Here is a 13,372-nt window from a genome sequence, read left to right as displayed (position 1 = left end):
TTGTCTAGGGAAATGGAAAAGATCATTTGTAACTGAATGTTCGCTCGGGTTTGTCACAGAACTGACGCCTTTCGGAATATTCTACTTCTATTAGATATAAATCGTTTATTTGTATTGTGAAAAACATTATAATTTTAATATCATATTAATTACGTGTCAAAACAAAGATATAAAAAAATTATTACATTACTAAAATACCAGACTTAATAGTAAACAAGCCTGATAGTTATGCATATAGATACAACACTCTTTAAATGTGTTTAAAAATAATATAATAAATGGTAGTTGAATTTTTAAATGTCGTTATTATGCCAAAAACAGACAATACAATAATTTATAGCCATTAAGTTGTTATAGCTGACTACTACTAAAAGACAAATAATGGAACACAAAAGCGTGCTAAAAATTCTGGCTCAAGATGTAATTTTCGTCTAGCGGCGTAACATAGAGGTTGGCTCTTTCTTTTGGATAAATTGCTCAAAATAAACCCACACAAGACATGTCAAAGTGGCTAGACAGCAAACATAAAATTACTTTTAGAAATACACATCACTTCATTCGGATACTAAGCATTACTTCGTGAAAAAATAAACATATAGGAGACAGATTCACGAAACATTTCATGGATAAAAAATAACCTATATGCAGATTTTTTTAATAAGTTATTATTCTAAAATATGATGCATGTAAAAATTTTAGCATGAATTATTGGGCACCCATATAAATGTATCTTATGTCTTATTAATTGCATAAAATATAAATAAAGCATATTTTTTCTTCAATTATAGCTGATACATTTTTTAGCATATTTAAGATTAAGAGTTTGTACAGAAACCTTCTGCTTTAAAATATACCACAAATGTGTTATTAGATTAAAGTAAGGTATTTAATTCAAAACCTATAATCGCATTTAAACATAGTTTCAAAAAAATAATTTAATTATAGGTAGATATTTCTCACAGGACCCTCACACATGAACATGATTCCTACTCCTCGTGCGCAACCATGTAACGATTGTTTATTCCAACTTTTCAACGCATTCACAGCATCTAAGAAGGAGTTCAAACAAAACCACTATGATGATTAATTACATAGAACGGCCATAAAACACTACTATTTTAAAATTAAATAACTTTTTTAAGCTTAAATATTATTATATTTTTCAATCATTTTGTAAATAAAAACTTTGAAAATATATCATAATTTGTTGATTGTTTTTAATAAAAAAATATATATGCATAATTGTCATTGGTTTAGAGTTTCTAGGAACAAGATATGATAGAGAAGTAGAAACATCTACATTTTATGCTTCCTGTCGTAAAGATAGCACCGGGAATTTGAGAGTAAAAACATATGGCTACAGCTTATTTGACTAGATATGGGAAAAAAAGATAGAAAGGTAAATTTTCAAAAAAATATTATATTAATTGGTCAGCTCCAGATTTTTATAGTTCGTTTTTGTAGTCAAAGAATAATAATCATGGATATGTAGTTATGAATATAAATATAAATTGTTAAAAAGCTCACACTTGTATTTTAATTTAATTTAATTTTAATAATTTAAGGGCGGAATAGCAAAGTTCGTAAAGTTTCAGATTAAAAACTCTGAGGTTGCGGGTTCGAGTCCCGGCAGCGCACTCGAATTTTTATTTAAAAAAAATATATTAAAAAACCGGCCCTATCTGCAGTGACATCTATAAGTTGTAAATTATATTACATATAAGTTAATCGAATTAATAGATTTTACTGATATAATTAGTTAGATATCGTGTTTACAAAATTTTAATTTAGTCGATTTTATTTTATTGACACGTAGCAATATGCAAATTAGGATTACAGGTAATTAAATATGAACTATGAAATTCAATAGTTTGATCTATATATGTGATATTATGAATTGCATTTAAATTTAATTGTGTAGCATGTAGTTGTGTTATATTATGTGGTTGTAATTAACTTATTCATTTAAGCATAGTGAGAATTTAATTATCGTGGCATGCAGATACATTATTTCAGTCAATATATATAGAAATTTTATTGCACAAAGTAATTTATTTCATTCCATTAAATTTAATCTATGCCTTTGTTGTTGAGACTAAAAATCAGTTTTTTAAGCCTTTTACCTATTTAATGACACAATAAAAAATTTTAGGCCTCTTCTTTAAGATCTCCCATAAAGATTGAAACCATAGAAGCACCTCAACTTTCCTCCTTCCAAATACCTCGTTACATTTGAGCCACAAAATATCTCATAGTACTTGACTACCTCTTTATATACTTTTAACATCTGTTCGTTTTTTATGATTCGATGCTGGAGATGAGAATATTAATATAAAAATAATGTTTCTGAAAAATTGAAGTATAAAATTTTAATGAATAGGGTGGGATATTTATATTTTATTATAATTAATTGCGATACAGAGATGCTACGTATATATTAATTCAATTGGAAAAAAGTGCGATAATTTATTTTCTCTCAAAATACTTAAATAAAGTAAGCCGTTCAGAGTTTTAATCAATCAAACATAGTCTCTATAAATAAGTTTTAATCAATCGATATCTTAAGCATAAATATATAATAATAGTTCTATATAAAATGAAACAGTACTTGATAGTTATTTTTAGGGGTCGGAAACTGCACATAAAATAAATGTTATGGTTCGAGTAGCATTAGTTTTGATTTCCGACTCGATAGTGGAATTGGATTCTAAAATAACTTATACTATCAATTAAAAGTATGGCTGATACACTCATACTTGCAATAAAAATATATAAAATAATAATTCTCTACATAACTATGACAAACATATATTTTTCTTATTTGTGGGTCACTCAATTACGAACTAAAGTGACACGTGTTCCGTATAAATGTTACGTTTCACATAAAACTTTTGTAATTTTAGAGTTATTTAAGCTTTGACGTCCAGAAGTAATTTTGCTTAAAAAAATACATGGCACTTCCAAGCTTGGTAATTCTAACAAGGGTCAGCTTATGTACTAAACTTCACTAATTCAAATTGGAAAATTTCTACGTTCAATTAAACTTGGTTGTAAAACTTCTGCGTAATAATCCATCAGGGAGTTAAACATATTTGACTGAATATTATAGAGTTATCGGACTGGATCATTATACCGCCTATCTGACCTCATTGCTAGTTTCAAAGTTATATAAAGCCTGGTAAATGAATCCATTGTTGTCGAACGACCACCGAAATGGAAATTCTACAGCATGCACTGTTTGTTTTAAACTTGTCATATTATACTTAATGTTGCTAATTAGGTTCTAAATTAGGAGCGATTATTGAAAGGCATTTAGCAAATATTTTATCAAATGCAAACCTATACACATAACATATTATATTATATTATTAATATTGAATTATTATATTACAAAGTATAATACTATAATTTAGTAAAAACGCATATTATATCGGTACTAAATAAACACTCCGTTTCAACCCGCGGGTGAGTGATTGGCCCTTAAGTAGTCATTAACATTAAAGCAATTATCGAAAGATGTTCAACAGACTGTTTAACAATATCTATTTAATTTTAATAATTTTATTGTTTTAGAGAGCTCTACTTATGTTTTGCAAACATCTTAAAACTCAATTAAAATATATAAAGTAAATTCTGATTTTTTTTATTCTAATATACTATATTTTTCGTTTGAGTAATTTCTGTATTATTTTTCCATTCTAAACGTTAAGAGAGTCTGATTCCAGTGAATTAATTTTTATAGAAGGCAAAGTTATTGTTATCCTACATTAATAATCGATATGAAGCAATGTTTGATTCACGTACAATTTGTGATTACTATAGTTAAGTGATGTTTTCAGTCTTTTTCAACAGTTGCTTTCTCTATTTTTTAAGTTTCGGTCGATGCTCAGCTCAGCTCTACTTGTTATGAGTTCGGATGAACTCTTGTGAGTGATAAGTCGAAAGTATCTGGTAGAAGTTATAATGAAACTGCAGACAGGAGTGACTTCCGAAAGGAAGTGTCTGATATACGTTATGTACCCAGCTTATATACGCTGGTCGAAATAGAAAAGGTCGTTTTGCATTGTCTATTATCGACGATTTGGGTGGTGGAAAGAGATTTGTTATTGTTTATAGCCTTTCTTATTAAACACATTGCGTAACAGTCATAAATAAAACAGATGGAGAATCAAGAGCAAGGCAACCATCTCTTTGTTTACGTAATTACTTGCAATCTCCGATCGTCACGTGCGTCATCATAATAAATACACTTGATCGACGCAAGTAGCAAAGTCACAAATGATAATAACGATTGGATTGAATATTCTTTAAAAAAATATTTGTAACAAGTCTTTTACCACTTTTATTAGAAACGTTATAAATCATATGTATTTTCAAAGGCGAAAAAACAATATTCAATGCATGTTTTTCTAAAAATCTCCTGATTGTTTTTTAATTAAAATATAAGTCATATTCGCAAACTTTATTATTTGCACATTTTTTTCTAACATCGTCTCATGATGCGATCCGAAAATACTTTAAAAAGTTTATTCTCTTTAGACTTATTATATATGCTATCTCTGTCAAACTATATTCACTCCTACGTAATATATTGGTAAAGGTATAAGAGCAAGTTGCGACTCTCTGGATTACCGTTTCGGTAAAATAGATATGAAAAATTACGTTGTTCTGATTAAAAACATTGCGTTTATATTCAAAATAGTGACATTTTTACTTCATATAAATTTATTTTTTACTTATTTATAAAATTCTGCAAACTTTTTGTTTTTCACAAACTTAATGTATTTGTCAAAAGGACGTTTTTGCGTGAAACCACAGAACAGAGAATATATAGAAACGGGGCTCGCGGTGAAAATTAAACTACGTCCATGTTATAATTCTGTCCACTGACGTCACGCCGTATGCGACGGATCACCATATTTAATTAATCAAATAATAAGGGGGTTTTGTTAAGTTATATGGTGTAAAAGTCATAGTAGAAAACTATTAAAGAATATAAATAGCATAACTTTTCACGCGTAAGCACATATTAATACGTTTTACCTAATACAAACAAACGGTTTTTAAGCGTCACTCGATACGTCTCACGCACAAAACATAATCTCACTCGTGTCTGTGTGTTTGACAGGGCCGAACTTAACCGATGATTAAAATATACGAATTTATTTTTAATATTTATATATACATAGTACGTTTACGTTTATTCAATGAAATCTGCAAATGCAATTAAATAAAAGTTAAAAATAAACAATATACCGGATTTATTACCACGTTAAAAAAATAATTATATTAAAAATATATTCAGTAAAATATTTTTTTTTTTATTATTTTAAGCATCGTTTTAAGTTGAAATTTTCAAATGATAAATGGAAGATTGCCATTGATAGTCCGCTTTAGACTCCTTATGTTAGACGCACAATTTGATTTTTCATTAGATTTATTTTACATTACCAAAAATAATTTTTGATAAATTAAAAACATGCAGTACCTTTAATTAATTTACCATCGAAAAATATAAATAAATATTTTGCGTCCTCGGTAATAGGCTTAGATACTGTTTCAGAACTTTGGGAAATAAGATACTTCAATAAAAATACGTTTACGCGTGAAAATGAAATATTTACACTCTTTCATAAAATCGACTTAAAAAACTCAGATGCCTTTATCAAACAAAAAGACGTAATAAAAAAAACACTGACCTTAAAAACCAATAGTTAAAATAATAGCTTGTTGATGTGATGTTTTATTTTGTAAAAACAATAGTTTTCTTAGTTGTTCATAATCGACTTGAAAAATTTAATATACCCATCAGAAGATGTCATCCGTATTTGTTTTAAAACTGAAATTTACATAAAACGTATTATAAGTTTAACTATAATTAATTCAGTGCAAAAATTAAATAAAAACTAAATTGTCAATATGGTATTAAAATATTTAATGGACATATGTATCTTTCAAGATCTACATGAACATATGTTTGACCAATCTCTAATGGAAAACTATTTAATACAATTAATTTCTGAAAAATATTTAGATGTTAGAATACATTTTATAATAAACTAATGGATTTGTCGCGATTCTCAAGAGTAACTCTCAACAAAAAACTTTGGAAGATATTATTTTATGAATTTACGTCAAAGACGACATCAACATCATTGAATAATGAAAATAAAAATATGATGAAAAGATTTTAATTTATCAAACACAAACTAAGATTTATTATTTAAAAAAATACCTGACCAAACAGATGATTAGCGTATGTTTATAGATTTATACTTAAAACAGCTTAAAACTATTTTGTTACATAATATAAATTAAACATATTCGATTATAATTATTAATTATAACTATATTATTAAATAGATGTATGATATATATTCTAATAAAATTTTAATGTTAATATAAAGTAGATATTTATTATAAAATATTTCAAGGCACTTGGGCTATTGCTATTTTTATAGGTTTATAAACAGGCTTTATGAAATATTGTTTCTTTTGATGTTTATGAGATAGAAAAGCAATACATGAGCATTATAAAAATAAAACTTGGTTTTAGGGGAAAGAGTTTACGTCTCAGAAAGAAAATATTTTTTTGAATTTATATTTAAAGTCAGAAAATGTTTTTTTACTACCTTTCACGTTTACAGCTTGGTCTAATGAAAAGAAATCGTAAAAGATTTAGATACAGATAGATCTGAATTTTAATATCTCAACAAAAATTCCCAGAATTTCATAAAGCAGGTTGAAGTTTTTTCATCTAGTCAAACAACGCGAAATATTTTTTAAATAATAGCTAGTTGTAAAATGAAAAAACTATGATGATTTAGTAAAGTATGTCTTGCATTTTTAACAGAAAGTGTATGCAAGAAGGATACCAAATAACATATTGATTTCTTTTATAGGAATTTTGTGAAAATGCAAGATGATTCAGCAAAATATGATCATCATTTGGAGAAAAAAATATTAGCATGATGCTGACATGAAAATATGAGATAAAATACATTGGTAGATATTTTTAATTTTAATTTCATAACAACTATGTGAAGAAAATTTAATATTTTTTTATATCTGTAATTAATAATCATATAAACTAATAAATATATTACATATTTTACTACATAATTTAGTCTTTCATTATTTTTTAATAAAAAAATTGAGTCCATACAAACAATTATATGACTACAAATTATATTTGACATGATACAACTTTACCACTTTAACTATATTGTGTATTTACATAATTATGCAAATACGGCAATTATAGAATATATGAAAATTATATGTGTATAACATATAAAAGTGCTAACTTTTTTACTGTAAAACCATTTTATTTTCTCTCAATAATGAAATAAAAACAGGCGAGTAAATAAACATGAAAAGTGGATGTATTATTTTATGGAAACATTATGGTGTATTATAAAATAATTCATTATCTATACTAATATATAACATAATAAAAATATAATAAGCATGCTTATTTTACTAGAATAAACATGTTTTAAGAACAGACAATATATGAAAGTAAAAAATAGGATAGATGTACCTAATAATAAACTACCTAATGAAATAAAATATATCAAAGATATAATAATTTTATATTCAACTTAATATATATATATATCTTAAACATGTTTTGAATAAGTAAAATAATAGTAATAATATATTAATATACTAATATAATATATATCAGTAAAATGCAAGGAAGATATACAAAAAATACTATGCATATATTAGGATAACGATCTTTATTTTTATTTTAAATAATCTTGTATTAAACATACCTTCTTCTTGTTCTTCATCAGATTGGCGTCTCTCGAGTATTGAGCGTTGCCTGGCGCCCGCGATCCCCACAGTTTGAGAGCCACTCGGGCGTACACAAAGCTTATCACACACAATGGTGTCAAGTACTGAAACATAGACGGAATTCTAAGGTTGAATGATGCGTTCGAGTTAAATTTATTACAGTTTTTTCTTGTTTTGACTACAAATCTTTGCTGTACATATGTATTTATATACATATGCTTTTGGAATAATTTGTGACAGTGTTTAATTCGAATTACAATGGATTGATATCTAATTGTAATAGAATATTCAGACGCAAAAGTTCCAATGGTACTTTAGAATTAAAGGGAAATTAGTCAAAGTGAGCTAATGTATATATAAATGTATAATATTATTTAGAATTCGTTAGCAGAGTTCGAAAACTTAATACCATTGTATTTAAAGTTACTATAATGCTTATTAAAAATCTAAACGTGTAAGGTATATTTCATGGTTGTAATATGGTAATAATTCATAAATATAACCATGCCACGTATTATATGTTATTATTAAAATTCGATTATATCACAATATATCATCTCAAAAATGGCATTCTTTCTGCAAATATATTGAAAATATATTTATTTATAGTATACATTATTTGATTGAATCAAATGATATGCTGTTTTTAAATAAAAATTTAGCTAGCTACAAAGATTAATTCATAAAATTACTGCTATAATTTGGTGTTAAATAATGTTTACGGGGTGTCATTTAAATATTTCGATCCCTTTTCTCACTACCTGCTTTGAAAACAGCTGTGAATTTAACGGATTAAAACTATAATGTGCTTTATAAAATGCAGCCGTATTAAATAATTTAAAAATATTTGTATAAATTTAATTTAGGATAAATTTTTGTGATACTTTTAATTTTCTAATTAAAAAAATATTGCAATTAATATTTGTATATAACCCTTTAAATGCCAGTGACTTTTTAGAGAATTATTTCATCTCACGCGTCAGTATATTTTTCTAAAAATAAATATAAAAAAATTGTTTACAGATAAATGAAGTTAGTACATACAATAATCTTTAATAATAAAAAAATAATTTTCAAATTATTTGTTAAAAAAATTTCAACAAGTGACTCGCCGGCGTCGAAGTCACTGGCGTTAAGGTAGTTAATACACATTAGAAATGTAAAGTTGTATTCTTTATATATTTTCAAAGTGTAAAGTAAAAATAATTTATATAATATAATTATTATTTTAAATTTTATAGTGGCAAATCTGAATTCAAATTTAAAAAATCTTTTTTTAATTTGAATTTGGAAAAATGTTAAATAAATTCAGCAGCAGCATAAAAAAATTTTGTACTTCATGAATTGACAGTTTTTATTTAAAATAAATTAAAAAAATATGAAAAATTTTAAATTAAATTTTTCATTTTTTTTTTATAAAATTACATGATTATCTGTTTTTTTTCAATTATCAATCAATCACAAAAGTGTTAAATTTTGTTATAATTTATAAAACTAAAGGGCAATTTAAAAATGTCAAAATATATTTAAACTACATATAAATACCTTGAAACATTTTAGTGACTTATTTTAATTGAGATGGGTTATTAAAATTCAAATTGAGCCTCAAAATTTGTAATCTTTTGAATATTTGTTTTGAAAAGTCCGGATTTATTTTTTTAATGTACATTCCATCAGACCCCTTCTTGGGAAAATTTGGCACTGAACATGATTTCATTTGATTTTGGAAGGATTATCGTATTTATGATTGAAATATTGCTGTATTACCAGTAAAACGTATAATTTTGACTAGAAATAGTATTAATTAAAATATTATAATAAGAAAGAGAATCTCATCACAGTTCCAATAAAGAGCAATTCAAATTGGTTTCTAGTAAAGAAAAGCGAATGTTATTTATTAATTCTATTGTGTCATCCATAAAAAGCAAAGTGAACAATATAAAGCTTCGAGATGTAGCATAGCAATTAAAATCTTACATTGTATATATATATACTTCTCAGTTTATCACTGCTTAAAAAATATAATTTAATTATAAACATGTTGCTGCTTACTTTTTATACATTTTAAATATTTGTGTTTCAATGTTCAAGTCTTATACAACATAGTCTCATCATTGTATTTTTTTCACAATATAAAGTATGATATTGAAAAAATAGGAAATACAAAAGTGCAAAATTAAATGTAACATTTCAAAGAAAATTATTTTAATATTAAATATATTTATAATAAGGTATATTATAGGTAATTATTTTAATCTGTCGGTGAAAATAATGTACGAAAATTCAATCTTTGTTTGAACAAATTAATTTACAAATTAATTAAACTTTGTTTCGTGATTGCAGAAAAACATATAATAATTTATTATAGACATTTTTATGAACAACTCAAACACAAAATAAATGTCATTAAAATGCAAATAGTATATATTTTAAGGTATTTTACATAATAATTTTATAATTAAAAAAGCGAGTCTTTGTAAGTTAAAACAAATTCACATCAGTAAATAATTTAACATATAAATCGAGTTGTGAAAAACGTAGATGTAGAATGTAGTACATACTACATTTATATTTGAGCTATGTACATACTATGTACACAGTTAAAATATAAATGAATTATATATTTCTTGGATAATAAATATGAGACTTTCCATTAATTTATACTACGAACGTAATTAAAAAAAGTACATCGTGTAGCTTTTATATATAATACTAATAATTGATTATAGTAGTATATGCATATTATATTTTTACTTTGTTATTTTTTTAGCAATAATAATTCAATGACTTTTTAGCTATAAAATCTCAAATTTCATTCTCAAATATTTGGTTTAATATATGAATATGGATATTTTCATTTTTAACTAACAAGCGTGAAGAGCAACGAGTTGTTTGTCAGGAAAAATTAAATTTTAAAAAACTTTTGTTTTAATTTGACTAAATTGCTCACATATCGTACCCGAAATACGCGAACGCATAAAAAGTTATTACACCGTGCTTCGCACATTTTTTTACCCTAATAGCTACCTTAAAAATATGATACACCAAAGCACGTGCTTTTTATGTATTTTCTCTCGAGCATTTTTGCTATTTATACATTATATTAAAACTATATGTAAGAATATATTTTAGTTAAGTTAGTAAAATACTTTGGTTTAGTCAATCGTTCAAGCGTTGACGTATCTCATCAGCACTTAACCTAGATATGAAATCGTCTTAATTACGTCGTGCTTAAACGTGAGCTTATAACCTATCTATACTTAATATTTTGGATTAACTCATAATCAAGAATTAATATTTTATAATTAAAGATAATATACACTGTAGTAAACTTTATTACAAATTGTTTATTAAAAACTGACATTAATGAATCTGGGTTTTAAATAAAAATCTACTAATCAGAGAATTGTTGGTTCAATACATATTCTATTAGTGATTATAAAATAAATTTCAAGGAAGACCTCCATTTGTTGTTAATGAATAACCATTAAAAGCAATGTTGAATGTAATCAACAAATAATTTTTAAAATTTATTATAAATATAAAGAATACGCTGAAAGGAAAATTAATATCTTGCAAATCTATAGATGAAAAAACTGCACCGCCTGGATATTTATATTGTAAAATTATTTCTATTAAGTTTTTTTTGCCGCCTACTTTGAACTGACAGATTATCATTATTCAAGATTTATTAATCAGTGGTATTATAATGAAATTGGAAGACTCTATAGCAGGGCAACCCAACATTTTTGTAGTTAGATCTACTTTTTTATATAAAAAATCATCACGATCTACCAATATGTAGGGGTATATAATAATATTTAGTTTATAACGTTTACAGATATGAATGTTTATTCAACATTTCAGTAAAAAAAAAAAAAATAATCATATAAAATAATAATAAATAAAATAAGAAATAGGAACATAGTAAATACATACTACATAAGATGATATATCACAAATGTGATACTCAGATTTGACAATATTTTCGGGTTATACAATGAAAAATATAATTTTAAACTTTGGTCAAGATTAGTGTTTCTTCTTGAAAATCTCAGTTTTCAAGAAATATTCTGATTTCTCGAGAAATTTTATTATCCATTTATAACACTGCATAAGTAAAGGCGGATTCATGCCTAATATGCATCTTCTTAGAAAGGTGTCTGGGAATGAAAAAAAAATATTGATAAATGTTGAACACTCGTACTCGTCCTATTTTTGTTTAAGTAATAAAATAAGACACTCAGGTAAAAAATATTTTCAAATGTGTTTGTGCCATATATTTAAAAATATACTTTCCCGGAAGATAAAAAGTATTTGAATAACCACCAATTTGTTTGTGATTTTCTATCACTCTAACCGGCCGGCGATTTTATCTTTGCTTTGGTGATATAAGAACCCGCTCCGATGAAAAGAAATTACGTATGGAAATCGGCAGAATGCAAAACGATTTAGGGCTAATTTTATTTTTCCCAATCCAAAAAGGTTTTTTTTGTAAGCTGATATTGACATATGTCTCACGACTATTATTGACAGCCGATGGAACCTTAAAATTTTGGATAAAACAATTGGAAAATATCAATTTTGAGCCAAGCCCACAATTTCAAAGGGCAATTAAAGATAAATTATATAATCGAAGAAACCAGAAATTTATGTCATTAATTAAATACTTGCAAAATCCAGAATCTTTCACTACTCAAAAAATGAATGACTTCTTTAGTTCATGTATGTAAAATGGGGAAAGAAATTATTCTCAAATTATTTAATGGCTCGACGAACTCTAAGGACCATCACGACTCCAATAAATCATTAGAACCTATTGAAGAAATTGAAAATTTATCATTGACACAACAATTAGAGAAAGAAATTTCTTTCAGTCTTACAGATAATAGTATAAGAAAACCAGCATCTTGCAGATTAATGAAGAAAGAATTCAAAATATTTGGATCGACGGGCAAGAGAACATATCAACACAAAACGAAAGGAATTTTTCCACGGTCGAAAATTTGCTTCAAATGTAGAGATTTGACTTGCGATTTATTCTATATTGCTATCTTTATGAAAGGAATATGAAAAAATAATTTGATATTTTCAGTCTTTCCAAATGCTTCGAATCTCGCTTGAAATTATTTTTCAATATTTTTAATTTTGAGGATCTTTTTTTTGAGTTGAATTAAATAATATCAGGATATATACACAACTATTTTTCAATGCACACGAATAATGCTTGAATATTTTTTTTAATTTGCTTTAAAAAATATTCTAAGTTGTTGAAAAGCTTTTATCGAGCTTATCTATCTTATATATTTTTATCTTTGCCTTGTAATACAAGACTCAAATCACTTATTTTATAAGTAAAGTCTGCTAAGAATGATAAATTCAATTACGACTCAATATTAACTGTGGATACAATCACACATGGATATCAGAGAGGAAACTTTTTATATATTCGAATAACTCGGCCAGCGAATATCAGTGTGCAACAAAAAATCCTTATCCTTATTTTATAATCTAAAAAGTCATTGTATAGAATCGACTATTCTAAATATAGTATCCATAACAATGTATT

At 25.8% G+C, this 13,372-nt stretch overlaps 1 protein-coding gene across 1 annotated transcript in view; it reads right to left on the bottom strand.

Moving 5' to 3' along the window:
• The window catches only part of LOC148237603 (neuropeptide Y receptor type 1-like), a 45,526-nt gene that overhangs the window by 15,908 nt on the left and 16,246 nt on the right, over positions 1 to 13,372 (bottom strand). Inside the window, exon 6 of the mRNA XM_088181356.1 lies at positions 7,782 to 7,907. Within this exon, the coding sequence (XP_088037482.1) occupies positions 7,782 to 7,907 (126 nt within the window). The remainder of the gene's footprint in view (positions 1 to 7,781; positions 7,908 to 13,372) is intronic.

Source organism: Plectrocnemia conspersa, unplaced genomic scaffold, assembly GCF_051122295.1.
Source record: "Plectrocnemia conspersa isolate PC_06_02 unplaced genomic scaffold, ASM5112229v1 ptg000002l, whole genome shotgun sequence".
Lineage (NCBI taxonomy): Eukaryota > Metazoa > Arthropoda > Insecta > Trichoptera > Polycentropodidae > Plectrocnemia > Plectrocnemia conspersa.
Note: the sequence above shows the minus strand (reverse complement) of the source record. Positions and strands in the feature narration are given on the sequence as shown.